This window comes from Ostrinia nubilalis, chromosome 25 (genome assembly GCF_963855985.1).
Source record: "Ostrinia nubilalis chromosome 25, ilOstNubi1.1, whole genome shotgun sequence".
NCBI lineage: Eukaryota > Metazoa > Arthropoda > Insecta > Lepidoptera > Crambidae > Ostrinia > Ostrinia nubilalis.
The window spans coordinates 9133642-9149883 of NC_087112.1; the positions used below are offsets into that span (position 1 = coordinate 9133642).

Below are 16242 nucleotides of genomic sequence, written 5' to 3' on the forward strand. Positions count from 1 at the left end.
TTAAGAATGAAATTCAAAGTGGCCCAAGGTGACCCTACGTGTATGAAAGCATATTAATCGAAGCTGACGTTAATATTATTAATTACAAAATTTAACATCGATAATATTTAAATTGAAGATACATTATCCTATCCCTACCGATGATTCGTGATTTCGTGAACAATGAAAAATGCGTTAATTTGTAATGTACCTATTGTTACGTAATGGAAGCACAATAAAAGCCAAAATGTCAACAAAACAAACAAAACTAAAACTTTACAATACTTTTTACTGTAACCAAACGCAGTTGCTCCTCTAACCATTCATTTACACCAAATCATTCAAGAATAACACCAAAACTATTTAAATACTAGAATATTTGGACATACCTTTTAAATCTAAGGGTATGATGTTATAGGACAAGAATATCTTCAAGTCAAAAAGGATCATAACAAAATTACTTAAGACTACAAATTTTATATGGGGCATAAAATGTATAATACAATATAAATTGTATTTCGTGCATGACATGTGTGAACTAAACTGGGTCTACTTATAGTGAGAATTTTTAGATCTTCTTAATTTTTAGTTCTATCATCAATTCAGTTCTATTACCTAATTCATAATCTCAATAGTCAGGCTGGTAAAAATATTGATCTCCTTTCGTTATTATTTCTGTGTTTCTTACTGCCCATCAATAAAGTTTGAACCACAGTGTCATCAAAAAGTTATTAAATATTTTCGAACTTTATTACAGTTTATTAGCCTTTTCTGTTATGTATTTACATAATTACCTCATTAATCTGGATCGAAATTCATCCAAGACCCAAAAGACAGTTAAATATTTTATTTATTGGTATTATTTTTCTGTATTTACAGAGATATACTAACCTGTTTCCATGGACGTGGCTGGCGCAGAAGGCAAAGGAATAATGCATCAATGTCGGGTCCACAGTCTGCTGGCCACTTTCCGCTACATCCAGAAGGTCTGAGAGGTAACAGAGGTGCCGGTAGCAACCTCTCACTCCGTATCTAGCACAGTACTCATCTAGTACAAATACTTGACCAGGAGAGAACCATCCCTGAAAGAAAGTTAAGACCAGAAATCAGTTTTAAAAATTTCTGAAATCCGCATTAAACTAAAAAGCTGTCCAAAATTTTTCAGCAGGCTCATGTTCAGAAAGTTGCTTACCAATGAACAATAGGGATCCACAAGTCGGTACTTCAATGTTTGAGACTGTAGCATCGAAAACAACTGATGGTGGTCAAATTGACACGGATCTGCTTGAATATAATCCTCCATGCCATGTTTCCGAGCTTTATCTGCGTCTGGAATTAATTTGAGATCATTAATTTTAACATCTCTACCTTCATCTGAGTCTGAAGTAACAAAAAGTTTAATTTCAACCTACCTCCCATAATTTTGTGATGTGTATCAGACGTCGTAGGCGGTGTCGGTTTATGACTCTGTCCTGTAGCTCTGTACAAGGCCATTACCCACAGATGGCATTCATTCTCATCAGTCACACCCATCAGTACTGATTCTCCATCTCTGACTGCATTCATGAAGTATTTCGCACCTTCCAGCTCTGAATCAAAGTTTGTTTTCCCATGAGTCACGTTAAAGTTGAGTTGAATAAACAAATTGTAATTTTTGTAGGCCTTTTTAGCTAGATGGTGAAATGTCGAAGGCAAGACTACTCAGGCTTCATGTTGAAGGTCTAGACGATCCATAATGCATGTAGTGTTCCAGAAGATACATTTACAAAGACTTTGAAAGGGTCAAGAGAAGTTATAGAAACCAGTATTAATGCATTAGGTCCACCAGGTTACAATTAACATTGACAGCCATTAGCAGGGGGGACAGAGTTTCAAAGACATGCAAAAGATTCAGGGGCAGGTAATAGATTGACAACGTTTAACGTAAAATTTCTTCTATTGAGCAAGTTTGCCAATTCGGATTTAAAATTTTAGATCTCTGTATAACTTTACCATACTTAATTTTTTTAGGTAAAATACTTCGTCTAAACAATTTTCAAAATAATTTTAACTTTGGTACTATAAATAAATCTGTTTTATCAGATCAAAGCCAAGTTTAAGGAATTTATTATTTTAGGAAGTTCTTCATGAATTTAGATAATTTTGAAATGCTCATTCACTGTAATTTTTATCTTCTTTGATAGCATTTATGAGAGCATTGCGAACTATGGCTCTATAGAAGCAGATTTTCTTTTTTATAATAGCTGTCCTAAATGGAAGTATGAAAGATCTATTACCAGTTCTACAGCCTACTCCTACTAAATATCAAAACATGTTTCTTACCTATTTGTTTGCTCTTACCTTGTCCTACGATCAGCTGTGCTGTAAAATTCGAGAAAGTAATAAAAGTATTAGAAATCGTGCAATGAAGATTACTATGAACTTAACAATAAATTATTAAGTATAAGCTATGCTAAAAATTTTGGAAGAGGCAATAAACCTATGATGAAAACACATAAAAGCATTCGTTAATTACATCCTTCAGCGAGAACGAAGGCGTTCTGAAAATCATAATGATTTACTCGTTAATTTCTATCTAACATAATGACGTTATGGTAATAAATTCGGAGATTAATCTTAATCCTATAATTTCAGTATATTACAAATATAATTTCCCGTGAATTTCAACATCGCTCTAGAACATAGGGTTCAAATTGTGTGAGCATTGATACTGATCTAAATTCCAACCTATCTGTTTGATATGACATAAGGTATAAAACATCCTACCACTGGCCAGTTCGATGTAGTCCACAGTGAACCCATCCAGTTGCATCATCTCAGCAGGCTCGGACTTCTTGTCCTTGTACGAGCATAACGCGAAAGTGTACTGGCTCACTTGGACGAGCACCATGTATCTGCGCTTCCATTTGCGCCAGACGTTTTTGCCGATGACGTGGAGGTAGCTGAAAATAATAGTGAAGTAGTAACAGCAACCAAACCAACATTGCCACTTAAATGCCAGTTATTGTGGAAATCCGCGAAAAGTACCTGGCAAGTGAAGTCCCTACTGTAACAAGTAGAAAATATTATTTTATAAGTCACAATGGCGGGAATTCGAGTCAAGAGTTCTAAGTCCAGGCATTAAAAATGACTCATGACGTGTGGGCTGAGTGTGAGTAGTGAGCGCGTTTAGAAAATGTATGAAAATTTTAGTTTTTGAACGTTTCCCGCTAAGGGCGCTGTACAATCCGTCATACAGTTAACGTCATTTTTAGTGAGCGCGTTTAATAAAAAAACGAGTGTTTTCTTGTATTGCCAATAGGTTTTAGGTTTTGATCTTGTTTAAAATGTGCTTGTTTGTTTTGTCTATCTTACTCTAACTTACCCACAATGCTTCATGTTCAATGGTTTGTCCATTCGACACGCAATTTTGATCCTTAGATCCTGATCTGGCAAGTTCTTCGGAACTGTCATTCTATGCCATTCCGGTACCTGTAAGATCACATAAAATTCCTTTTTGAGATCCATAATTGTATGGAGAAATTACGTCAATTAGAAAATGTCACGAAAAAGTAATTTTGATCAAAATAGCTTTAATATTTACCTTACTAGATAATGGTGTTGGTCTGAGCACTACTTTCCCTAGTTCCTTGTCTTCCAAAGCTAACACTCCAGGATTTTCTGTGTACAATTTAACTTTAACGGCAGGGAGGGGTTGTGTTGTACTAAAGTCTCCTTGGGTATCCCACCTAGGATAAATAATTGCATTTTCATTAACATGATGTCCTTCTTAATTTTTCTTACCAATCGAAATATTTTCACTCTAAGAAATAGGCAAATAATACTAAATACATACATGGGCTTGGAGGCCTCTGCTTGGTCAGTCTGCAATTTGTCTCCCCCTTCCACTTCCATTGTACAATAAACTATTCGATTAGGAGCTAATGATTTTAGACCTTTTACTTCCATCACAACCACCTATAACGTAATTTGCATTAATTCTGTGTATGTTAGTAACAAGATATAGTAATATAAAGAAGACATCTAAAGAAGAAGATAGTATTTTTCATGAAACAAAAAGATACGTTTGGAGAATAGAGAAACTGCAAGGAAACGATGGTTTAATCCTCAAATTTAAGCTGATGAACACAGAATTTTGAGTGTCGTAATTAAAGAATTTTCGGATCCGTTTGGTTTTGTTCATCATGTGCATTCCGAAACATTACCTCAATTTGGAACGTCAGAACGACGTCCATTTTCGTGAGCTGTGTATCCACATCACCACCATCAGCTTCGCCGGTCAGCTTGTTGGCCAGAGACCCCTGAGATCTGAAACACAGCTGCTTACTCAGCCTTGGGCTCGGGTCGGGTCCGGCATTCGATCTGATCACCATAACCGATAAAAATCCACCACCAGTTAAGCCAATTTCAGAAATCACCAATTCCGAAGCAAAACATTAAAAATTTAACAATACAAATAATTTTAGAGAAAGATTTTAGTATGAATTTTAAGACAATAATTAAAAGAAATGTTATTGAAATACAAGATCAAAATTAGACCATCACAATTGAATAAAATATTATAAACATTAATAAACACGACACAAAAGATACAATAATGAGCGATTGAATTTTAGAATTACAAGGTAATTTTAAAGGTAGATGTGGTGTTAAGGTATTCAATAATTTTACAGGAGAGGTTTATTTAAATACAGGATTAACAATGCCCCAAGCAATTGGTTTGGCCAGACAATTATTTAAATGGATACAAATGGTGGCATACATATTGAACCATCACCGATACCAAGAATGATTAAGCATGACAAAGGGAAATATTACAAAGTTTCTGGTAAATACAGCTAACTCTACTACTACTCAAAACTCATCAGATGCTTCAATTACAGGATTTTAGAAATTACCATCTTTTATTATAATTTTGACATCTGATGAACTTGGAGTTATGGTTCTAAGTGTAGTTTGTGATTAGTAAAATAGTGATGAATGGCTAAAAGTCAATAAACAGCTTAAAAAAGTTTAGTTCATTGACGTTTGTGATATTAATAAGTACTTAAATAGTGGTTATAAAGCGAAGCCCTTCTTAAGCTCGAAGCGAATATTTTTAATCGAACCTATTTTATTTCTAATAAACAATTATTAAGGATCGAAGGAAGAGTAGGAAAGTAAAATAAGACAGATATTTAAATAAATAAGGGTTAAGTGATAAGCAGTGGATATTCAAAGCCTGTTATAAAAGCTCTCATTTAAATTTCTAGTATCTCAAAATTAGTTGCGCAATTTCATCTACATTTCAAATCTATAATCGCTAAGCTATCTTGCTTAAGTGTTTTAGCTTGTACTATGTTCGTAAAATCCTCATCTACATTATTAAAAAGTAAGCTTATAAAATCTTTAGGCTGTGTTGTGAAAGCTTAATATCCTCTGTTGTCATGAGTGTTATTTATTTCAAGACCACTGGCTTCATCTACGTTGGATTCTCGAGCGCACTAGCAGTAGTTACATTTCTAATTTCTACTTGTGGTCTAACTATGACAACTTAAGGATTGATAGTAGGTATTTTCAGGCCAGGTGTAGGGTCCCTCTACACAAGTCTCAAAACACGTGCTCAATTATCAATTTTGTACTCATTACTTGTACTTCCTTTAGTCCAGTTATGTGCCAGGGGCAGAAAACCAAATTAGAAATAAACAAGTGTAAAATGGTAGTGGATCTGGATGGACGTCTATTACTATTCTTGGTGTATGACTATGACAAACTGATGGGAATTGTAATGTTTATTCGCAACTCACATGCGTTTTACTGAGTTTGGATAATGATTTATAAAAGGAAACGACGCTACATCCAGTCCAAAGAACACAACAGTCTAAGTGAAATAGAGAGAGAACAGAAATATAGAACAGTAGACAGATAGTTCCCTAAACGTTTTGAAAATATTCTGTTGCATTAGAATTTTGTAAATTAATATTTTTGCAACACACAAATTATTAGAAGGAAGCAATACTGAAGTTTTCATTTTGTTATTTTCAATCTAAACATGATCATAACTTTAAATATTTTAGAATACGGTTACATTCAGAAATTTTGCTTCCAACTAAGAGCTGAACATTGACTTAAGACTGACCAGTGATGATGAATATCAAAGCTAGTCAAGTATACCAAACTACATTACAAAATATTATAAGATAATAATTATTATTCGATAACGTTTTAATCATCACTGCTCAATCTATAGCATCAGACATTGATCACACAAAATACATGATAACGATGTTAGACACAACATCAAACATAATTTATCCAACACCAAGCATAAATATTGACAATTTCTTTATTCAAACTACATAATTTATCAAAAATACATCCATGCTCTTGCAATTTGCTTTGCAAAGACTGGTTTTTAGATCATTATTATATAATAGCCTTTATAGCCAATTATATTAATCATAGACATAAGCAAAAGTCTTTTGTCAAAACTTGCTTCGATTAAACACTTTAATTTAAAATTAGTGTTTACCTACTTTATGGTAAAAAATGGAAACTGACCTGTGATTATACCGCTTGATTTTGTGAAGGCCGTATTTGGAGTCGGCACCGCCCTTGGACACAGGCAGTGACTCCAAATTGGCCATAAGCAGGTTGATTGATGACTTCAACTCTTCCACGTAGAGCGACTCCATTTCTTTCAAGACAAACTTCGGCATCAGTTTTCGATTCTGCAACAACGGAATTTAACAATTTTATCCAAGTTATCAAATTCTAAATCATCATCATCATTTTCAGCCTTAGGACGTCCACTAAACATAGGCCTCCCCCAATGATTTCCATGTTGATCGGCTGGTAGCGGTATTATTCTGAATAAAATAAAATAATTTCTATGTTTCAAAAGTATTTAGACCAATTTTTGCTTAATATTTATTCTACTAGTGATGAAAAAATGAAGTTTTACCTTTTCCATTTCGTTCACTTTCTGCATTCTTCCATCAAGTTCTCTTCTGATGGCTGCAGCCTGTTCATCTGCTGAATCGAGCTGTAAAATGCAATTTTTACTAGTAATATTTTCATCGAGAGAATTTTTATGATTTTATTAAAATGCATTTATGTTTATTTCTTCAGATGCGTTGACTGCCCCATTTCAAATAAAGAATTTTGAGCTAGTTATTAAAGTATACAAATAGCTGAGACAAATATCAGTCGCAAGAGTATGCTACAGAATACTTACAAGTAACGCGTTAAACAGCAACTGATGTTCAAACTTCTTTACCCCCAGGATCTGTTGAAACATATCGTAGAGCTGTTCCTTGCTGAGGATGCACTCCGCGTTTAGGCTCTGCTGTTGAGCCCTCGATGGTCTTTTGGACTCGTCGTCTCCGGGAATGCCTATGGTCAAAGGGATTCATATTAGCTACCTATCTGGATGACATTCTTATGGAGGCTAAGGATACGGCATTGCAAGTAGGGCGTTTCATAAAATAAATAATGGTGGCGTGTGTTGATTTATATCTGTCTTTAAAATGTGTTTAAACAGAATATAAATGTGTGTCAACAGTTCGAAAATTGTTTTATTTACAAAAATAATTATTATGGTGAAGATTGCTTAATGTGCTGCTGATTCAAAAATAATCCAAAGTTCTAATTCTTTTTTTATATAAAAACTGCATGGAATTGTTAAAAAATATAATAAGAAATGTAAAAAAGTGTTATAAAGGTGTATTTTAACAATTATTTTAAAGAATCAAAAATTTTAAACAGCTTTTAAACGTATATTTTAATGTAACCATCAAAAATAGTTATTAGCACATCCTTTCACTTTACCTGTTTAATGCTGCCATATTAATTAAAATTATTAAGCGAGCGTAAACAAATTTTGTAAACATGCAGGGTTGGAATATTTTGTAACTTTAAAGGGGGCTTTAGATTATGGCTTACCTGCTACCTTTATTTTAAAAAAGTAGGAATGTAAAAGATTTTACCACACTTAAAATACCTCCTCCTTAATAACTTTTAATCATTATTGCAATAAAGTTTTATATGCATAAAGAAGCTTATAATTTGCATTGCTTACGAATATAAAACTGAGAATATTATTAGAGATAAAGCACAGTAAGAACATTACATAGCCGAAAACCAAGATTTCGTTAATAATATAATAAAAAAGGTATATTGGCTCGTCATGACATTTAAAAACGGTGGTGATGTCTTGGTTTTCAACAAAAAAGTAGGTACCTGTAGATACAAAATAGACAATAGCATTGCAACACTAACATCAACCAAGCAAGAGCACATGACAGAAGCATACAAAATGAAGAAATAGGAAACCATGGGCCGAGTGATACCTGTTATTCCTGTAGGGGTGTGTAAGAGAGACATGTCGTGAGAGAAAGGGAGAGAAACACAGACAGTGAGAGAGATGCAGGCGACATAAATTTATATTAACACTTATCAAATCAGAAGTGGTACTATGCTATACAAACTCACTGATTTCAGGATATGTTTGGAATTCGTGGTTCTAAAGATTCAGTGTGACTTTAAAGTTTCTGGGTTTGAGTAGGTAAATGAGTTCATCAACATGTATCGCTACTGATTCAAATTCTTCTACGTTTGTGACAGCCACATCAACAAAAGTTTGATGATTATTATCAATTTCATTTTACATACCAATTCCTTCCAATTTATTGAAATATAATTTTGATTTTTTGACAAGTCCATTGATAACCATCTAACTTTCCATTAGGTATGATATTGTAACATTAATTCATTACTTAAAAACTGTTTGATGCAATCATGTGTATAATTAAAACTGAGCGACTGCTCAATATAGTATTATAATATTACTAAAAAATATAGCATCAGTATACTGAAGTTTAATCCTTCTGAATATTTAAACTTGATGTCACAATTTCATTTCCACAACTATTCTCAATCATGGACCATTTTACTTAAAAATCGATGCAGTCATTAGCACTTGAAAGGAATTTAATGTATTGTGTATTTATTTTAAACCCATTACTATGTACATCAGAGTATTTTGAGTAGAGTTCCATGTATTGTATGAACGTTCTCACATTTACTACTGAGCACACTGATTTTTTATTGTCACACACATTCAAAGGCTTGCAACACTCAAGCGTTAAATGCGTCAACACTGCAACATGCTTCTTTATCATTGTTAAGAACATTCGGTTCGACGTCAGCTAGACCTTTTGGAATGGCAACCAGTGCTTCTGTAATTTAATTTATGAAAACATCTAGAAAGTAAATTTCTAAAAAGTTTGACATTGCATTAACAATTTCTAACACTGTTAGAATCTCATTGATTTTTTTTATTTATGTCATGTTGTATTATTTAAGAATGATATACCTACCTATTTGGGTATATTATTAGGATCTATTTTTGATTTGATTTCATCATTGTTTACAAAGAAGAAACTTATTTATTTCTAGACATCACTAATAATTTTAAGAACATCAATTTTTTCATTTGCTTTTCAGTGTTTGCCTTCCACAAGTCTAGCTTCAGTCAGTACAAAGGAAGTTATTGCAAGAACTCACCTGTACCCTTCATTATACAATCAAACTTAGCCAGCCACGACGTTAGCACTGTTTCTTTACTTAATCCGTCAATTTCTGGCAAAGACCTGAAACATTCAATGATTTATAAAAAAGAACAAAATGTTCAAAGTGACATGAACAATTTGAAGAAGTAGCTACCTATTAGGTCTACCTTGTACAAATATTAATGTTGAAAGTTACCCAACATTGACTATAAAAACCACGATGAAAGCGTTGTTAATTAAACATTTTCATGGCTAACTTAAATAGTTTTTAAACCTTCATTTCATTAAGTATCTGGTCATCTAGTTGTTCTATAAAGTAATTATGTATTATCAAAATACTTAGTAACAATCATTGTTAAGAATTTAACTTCATTAATACTGCACCGCTAAACATATAGCCAAACTCTGTGAACTCGAATAATTTGATTAAGAGCTTTGAATCTTCTATCAATGAAAAGCTTCCAAACAAAAGATTTAATTGAAGTATCGGTAAATTCCATGAACATTCTTTATTATTTGGCTATGCACTAAGTATTTTTAAACTATACTTGAGTCCTTTGTTATTTTCAACTGACTCCTAAACAGGTTCCATACTCCACTGTATTTTTAAAAAGTGTCTGTTCGACACTTACAATGTTTCCTAAAATTCTAGCAAAATTATTCTTCCAACCTGACTCGTTTCTCGATGTTGTTCCTGAAGACCTCCCGGAAGTCGTGGTGGGAGCAGGCCCCTGACTTTACCATCTGCTCCACCCGCTCAGACTTCAGGAACACGTCGTGGTACGACTGGACTGCGTTCTGGAAGGCCTCGTCTGCCAGGATTTGGGTCTCGCCTTTGAGGAACGCCTGGGGGAGAAACGTGAGTTCCAATTTAGTGATCTTCTATTTTTGGAGTTGTTACATCTTGGGAAGTCTTGGTCTCTGTGTTATCACGGAACTATTCCCATCTTTCGTTCTTGCACCTGCAACTCCTGCGTAGCCAGCTTGACCGCCAATAAAATTTAACAAGTTCAGGTTTGTCTCGTTCAAGTTAAATTGTCATTGGACCCCAATGAAATTAATTAAAGGAAGAATCAAAGGAAAACATAGAAGAAATTCGAAGTTAAGGATCGACTTCTCTACATGATTTCAGTGTTTATGAAATTACTAATAGTGATCAAGGTACCTACTTCTTATTCTATAATTATAGAAAACTGCTAAGTTGTCTAATAATTACCACAAAACCGTAAGCGAACGCTAGTTACGAAGAAAGACCTAATTGTATTAAATGAACTTAATTACAATATAACATTATTAAGCTAATTTTCTTTTAATAGACTTGTGTACTTAAGTAATTAAATAAAGCTTCGTGAAACGCAGCTTTATACAACTTAGAATGGTCCTTTGTTTTATTAAACTTGTTATAAACTGCTATGAATAGAATACGAGTACAAGTTTATTACATTGTGCTGGAGAAACCATTTCTTACCTAACCTACTTTATTAAGTTTGTCTCCAGCTATTTTAAAACCGCCTTTTATGGTTTCTAGGTATTGTACATTCAATATCGATTTGATTTATTATTAGGTCGACCACTGCAGTACACTGGGTCTTTCATCCACCCCGGGGAATATTTTGATGTCCGATAATGACCCCTTTTTCACTTTTCCATTTTCCGGAGATGACTAGGCGACTTTTCATAAAAATACAAAAATATCTTATCAATCAAAACAGATGTAATTGTTTTTTTTTTACATTAATTTATCACTTACATTATAAGACCAATAATTAGCGTTGAGTCTAGGGTTGCCTGGTCCAAAACTCTGTGCTTCATCACGGCCGCACAGGCCAGACAAGACCGTAACACACACAAACACCTGGCAACCCTTGTTGTAGTAGGTTCAACAAGAATCTGCGCATGAGTATCCCATGAGAAAGTACGATCTGTTTTATTTTTTAACTTATGCCAATTTACATACTTGGAACCTCGCTTGTATGGTCTCCAGCTGATGCGGTGTGAGCTTGGTATGCCTTCTCGTCATGTCCGTAGGTTGTTTTGCGTTGAACGGATGCGCGACACATCTCGACACAAAAACATAGAGCTGCAACCGACGCTTTTTGTCCTCTTCTAGCTTTTCCATCTTCTCCTGGTCAGAAAAAGACAGGTATTTAGTGAATAGAACAAAACACTAGAGCTGAGTTGCACCACCAGCTTTTACAGTAACTATAACGATGATCGGTGTTTTTTGTATGGACGTTTGCTAAAGTTAAAGTAAGATGGTGCAACCCAGCCTTATTAAACGTACAGACGACAGCACGATAAACTTGTGTGGCCTATATGTAGATATAATAGTGATCATTTATCGAAAAAGAAATAAAGTCTGATGTGTATTTTTTTACACACATTAATTGACAAGAGTAAAATAATATTATTATTAATTTGTATTACAATTAATGCTATAAATTACCTGCGGGTCTTGGTCCTTATCAGAGTGACTGGCACCTGAGGGGCTGGGGGACGGAGCTGGAGCCTCCCCCGAGCTCGCACTGCCCGTTGATGTCCTGCGCAAGAAGGATCTACACGATCTACAGTTATTAAGTCGTCAATGTAGTCGAAATGGTCCACACAAACCGACTTTTAGTCCTCAATTATGTAAAAACTTAAGCTTATCAAGCAGGGGGGCACATTATGACCCGAAAGGCATTCAAGACTGTCGTTTCGGTGTATGTAGACAAGGTGTATTATGTATGACTCTACAGTCTAGCATTGAATCGGATTGATAGAATCCTTAAGCAGTATCTACGTTTGCTACAAGCATTATAATTATTATAGCCTACCTACCTACAGTAATAAGTACCTATTTCATTCCGATTTCAACTCCATAAGTAAATACACATCTATCTGCACACAAGCAATAAATATTATCTTTTATGGTTGAGTCATAATGTGGACGACGTTAAAGAATCGAGCCACATCGCTGAATCACTGACATCAATTACGTACGTGGGTTTACCGATAGACGTTCAAATAAATGTGCATTACTTACGGTTTCATAGAAAAATACAAATTTTGATCCAACTTATCTACTGGTAAACAAACGAATAGCCAAAACTATAGATTTCAAACATCCATAATCACAGAGATTTGTTATTGTACTAGAGGTCGAGGGCAGACAAGGTGACCCTGGTTAAAATATAGCTACAAAATATTGTTGTTATTACTAATTTAACCTACATTAAAACTGGCAAAGCTCTCATGAATGTTTTATGGCACGGAATGGTCATGAGCATAGTTTAAAATTGATCTTTAATACCTTTGGATATTGATTATTTTGGCTTGTTAGGACACGTCTTTCGAGAGGAAAGTGGGGATACTTACGCATGAGGAGGTGGTGCCAAAGCCGCTTGTTCCCTTTGCCTGGTTGCAGGGTGGAGTGGGGCAGCTAGAGGTGCCGTTGTTAGAGGACTCGGACCTGATAGGAAGGATTTACAATAACTCAATGAAAATTTATCAACATTATCAATATTACAGTCATAGGAAGTCTACTGCTGAACATAGGCCTCCCTCAATGATTCCATGTTGATCAGTTGGTAGTGGCCTGCATCCAGCGCCTTCCTGCTACATTTATGAGGTCGTCTGGTAGGGTATCCTTAGGTAGGTAGGTATTTGCATTTATTCTAATTTTGCTGTCATTAGCAAATATTAGCAATGTATATTTTTAGTGTTTATTTATTATTGATAATAGTTGGAAGACCTACCTGGAAGGCCCACAGTAGAACCTCGTGGAAGTTCTGGCTTTCCTCTGACGGATGGTCTGCCTCCTGCCAAGCTGCCTGGTGGTACCACTGAAACAATGACACAGTTTTAAACTTTAGGTTCATATTGTTTGATGATGAGTCATTTGATTTCTCTTACAAGAAGAAGAAGATGGCCTGCACGAGATGGGTTCAGTATCGCTGAGGATAAAACCCTAAACACAGTCTACCAACTTTTGTTCTATCCATTCATTTAACTATTCTGTAAATCTAACGAAATAAAAAACGCAACTATTTATGTACTGTGAGGGATTTGCTATAAGAAAAGGCTTATGGCCAAAACAGTCACGTAAGTATTTTTATGTTTCGTTTCTACCATGTTTTTAACTTTATTCCCTTACCAAAAGTTCCCGTTCAAAGGCAATGGAAAAAATACTTTTAAAATGATGTCAAATCGCAGCGGGAGCGAACAGTGTTTTCCGCCTCACACCAGCTGAGTAAGAAAAGCGACAAGCCATGTTTTCTAAATAATAAACCCAACGCTGCCCGCCAGTTAGTCCTAATTATGTTTTAATGTGCTACCCTCGTTCTAACTTCTAGCTTTACGACTCGTATATTTTAATAGCCGAATGCCGAGTGCCTTGTTTGTTTACACGCTTAATGGCAGGGTCAAAACTCTAGTGCACGCAAGGGAAATTCAGCCTTGGATGTTTTCTTATACATGGTGCGCTAAAGTTTACAGGTTGGGTAAATAAATAAATATACTTGGAGATTTTATGCTGCGCCATCTATAAAAGTAAACTAAGCAATACTTGTACTACAGGTGCCAGATAACGCAACCTCCTAGCTCCTATAAATATCTAACAAAATTAAATAAAATTCTGTTTTGATGTAAATCTACGGACAGACAAAGTTACTTTCGCATTGATATAATATCAATCTGAATCATCATAATTTCAGCTATGGCAGTTTGCTGGAAGGATCGCCAAGTTCCAAAGGACATCGCCACAAAGCACATCGCCCGTTTTTCAATAAGGTTCCGTACCTTAAAAGGTAAAACCACAGAATAATAATAAGTACCAACTGTAAAACGTCAAAATTAAAATAATTGTTGATTTGCGTTTATAAAATTTGTACGGAACCCTCGGTGCACGAGTCCAACTCGCACTCGACCGGTTTTTAACCGACGAAAAAACGAAGGAGATTCATTTAGGCTGGACATTTTGTGATATTGCTAAGTTATGTTTAGGCACGTTTGTGTTATTTATCTACTGCAGCCTAGAGGTTAATATTAACGAGCAGAAAGAGGAAAAGGTGACCTTTAAAAGAAAGTAGGTTCATTAAGCTGAGGGGGTTAGGACATTTTCAGTTATTTTTATTGTACTCAGAAAAAAGTTTAATTTAGTTTGAAATGGGGAGAGCAGTCGGCTGGTAAGAGAAGGTCCTGGGTTCGAATCCTGCCTGGGGCAGTTGATATTTTTTAAAACTATCTTTTGCTCGTGGAATTTTCGTGTAGAGTGAGCCTCAGCACTGCCCGTCGAATAAATTTCAATGTATTTTTTAATTAAATGTATTGCGTAAACATATTTCATACTCTATCACTTCACAACCTTTTTTAGAAAATCTAGCCTTTATCCATCTCGCATCTCTAACATAATATGTGGTGTCCTATTTGGGAGTAGAATCCTTTAGTTACACATCTGAATTGAGAGAGCTCAACTCTCCACCCACTGGACCTCATAGTGACAACATAACTGTTTATTTGATTTTCAAAATATGACCTGGTGCATTTGTACCAGTAAATTGATGATTAACATAATGATGATGATGATTAGGTACCTGGTAATTTGTTGGGTTGCTTCTTGTGTTCATCATCACTGTCGTCTTCGGAAGAGCTTGGGTCGATCATCTTGCTTTACTGGAACAAAGAAAAACAAAGTTACATTTTGTCTAATGTAAGATGCATTGACCAAATAGTTTGTAGCAACGAGAAGTGTGTGGCGACATCTACGATACGCCACAACAAACTAGTGTGCCAACAGATGGCGCTGTTACGACTTCACTATGGCATACTCCACCGCGCGTACAATCTTGCATCGCGGTGTCGGAGTTTTCTACCCTGCAAAGTATATGACAAACCAAGATGGTGACAATTGGACCTTGGTCCCCAAGCACAACACCCGCTCGGAAGGAAGCACTAGCACCTTAGCATCCTTATTGTGGTTGAGCATCATATCATATTCATATCCCACAAGTGTTTCAGAAACAACAATGCTTCATAGCGTTGATAGACTACCGAAATCAAAAAGATTTTCAAAAGACACGTTCAAACAAAACAAAGACCTAAATAGAGACTGTAGGACCTATTTCATAAGGCTGAGTTGCATCACCTTAACTTTAACCGTAACCATAACTATAACCGGTGTTTTTTGTATGGGGTTTGTCAGACTTAAGACGTTTGTTATAGTTAAAGAAAGATGTCACTTTTATAAGTTTGAGAAGACAATATTCAACGGTGTCATTGTCGGACTGCCGATTCGAGGGTCGTTAGTTCGATCCCCGACTATTGTGAAGATAGATAGATAGACAGAAAAACTTTATTGACACAGTACATACACATAATAATATTATTAAACAACAACAACACAACGACCCAACAAACCTTCTCCTAACACAAAAGCTTAATATTTAGCCTAACTGAAAGGGATAAGGAATACCTATTAGGAAATTGTGCACTACAAAATACTAATACTCATTAAAATCAAGTAGATACTTCAAAGGCTTTGTGCTAAGAGCGTTTGAATCCTTTAAGCAGATTATTGCTATAATAAGTAAGTAGTAAGGTGGACCGACGACCTGATAAAGGTAACAGGAAAGCGCTGGATGCAGGCCGCTACCAACCGTGCGATGTGGAAGTCATTGGGGGAGGCCTATGTTCAGCAGTGGACGTCCTATGTCTGAAATGATGATGATGAAAA

At 35.2% G+C, this 16242-nt stretch overlaps 1 protein-coding gene across 11 annotated transcripts in view; it reads right to left on the reverse strand.

Annotated features, from left to right (window-relative positions):
- Positions 1-16242, reverse strand: part of LOC135084242 (calcium-dependent secretion activator) — a 55480-nt gene that overhangs the window by 12080 nt on the left and 27158 nt on the right. For 7 of the 11 annotated variants that reach the window (XM_063979009.1, XM_063979006.1, XM_063979003.1 and 4 more), the window contains exons 2-20: positions 15104-15182; positions 13268-13354; positions 12888-12981; positions 11977-12085; positions 11488-11655; positions 10201-10376; positions 9526-9611; positions 7196-7353; positions 6923-7003; positions 6520-6689; positions 4185-4341; positions 3815-3936; positions 3563-3707; positions 3344-3450; positions 2746-2921; positions 2302-2340; positions 1392-1568; positions 1172-1308; positions 871-1061 (exon numbers count right to left, since the gene is read on the reverse strand). In XM_063979009.1, the coding sequence (XP_063835079.1) occupies positions 871-1061; positions 1172-1308; positions 1392-1568; positions 2302-2340; positions 2746-2921; positions 3344-3450; positions 3563-3707; positions 3815-3936; positions 4185-4341; positions 6520-6689; positions 6923-7003; positions 7196-7353; positions 9526-9611; positions 10201-10376; positions 11488-11655; positions 11977-12085; positions 12888-12981; positions 13268-13354; positions 15104-15173 (2450 nt within the window). In that variant the 5' untranslated portion in view covers positions 15174-15182. The remainder of the gene's footprint in view (positions 1-870; positions 1062-1171; positions 1309-1391; positions 1569-2301; positions 2341-2745; positions 2922-3343; positions 3451-3562; positions 3708-3814; positions 3937-4184; positions 4342-6519; positions 6690-6922; positions 7004-7195; positions 7354-9525; positions 9612-10200; positions 10377-11487; positions 11656-11976; positions 12086-12887; positions 12982-13267; positions 13355-15103; positions 15183-16242) is intronic. The other 4 variants (XM_063979000.1, XM_063979008.1, XM_063979007.1 and 1 more) reach the window with 4 other exon arrangements.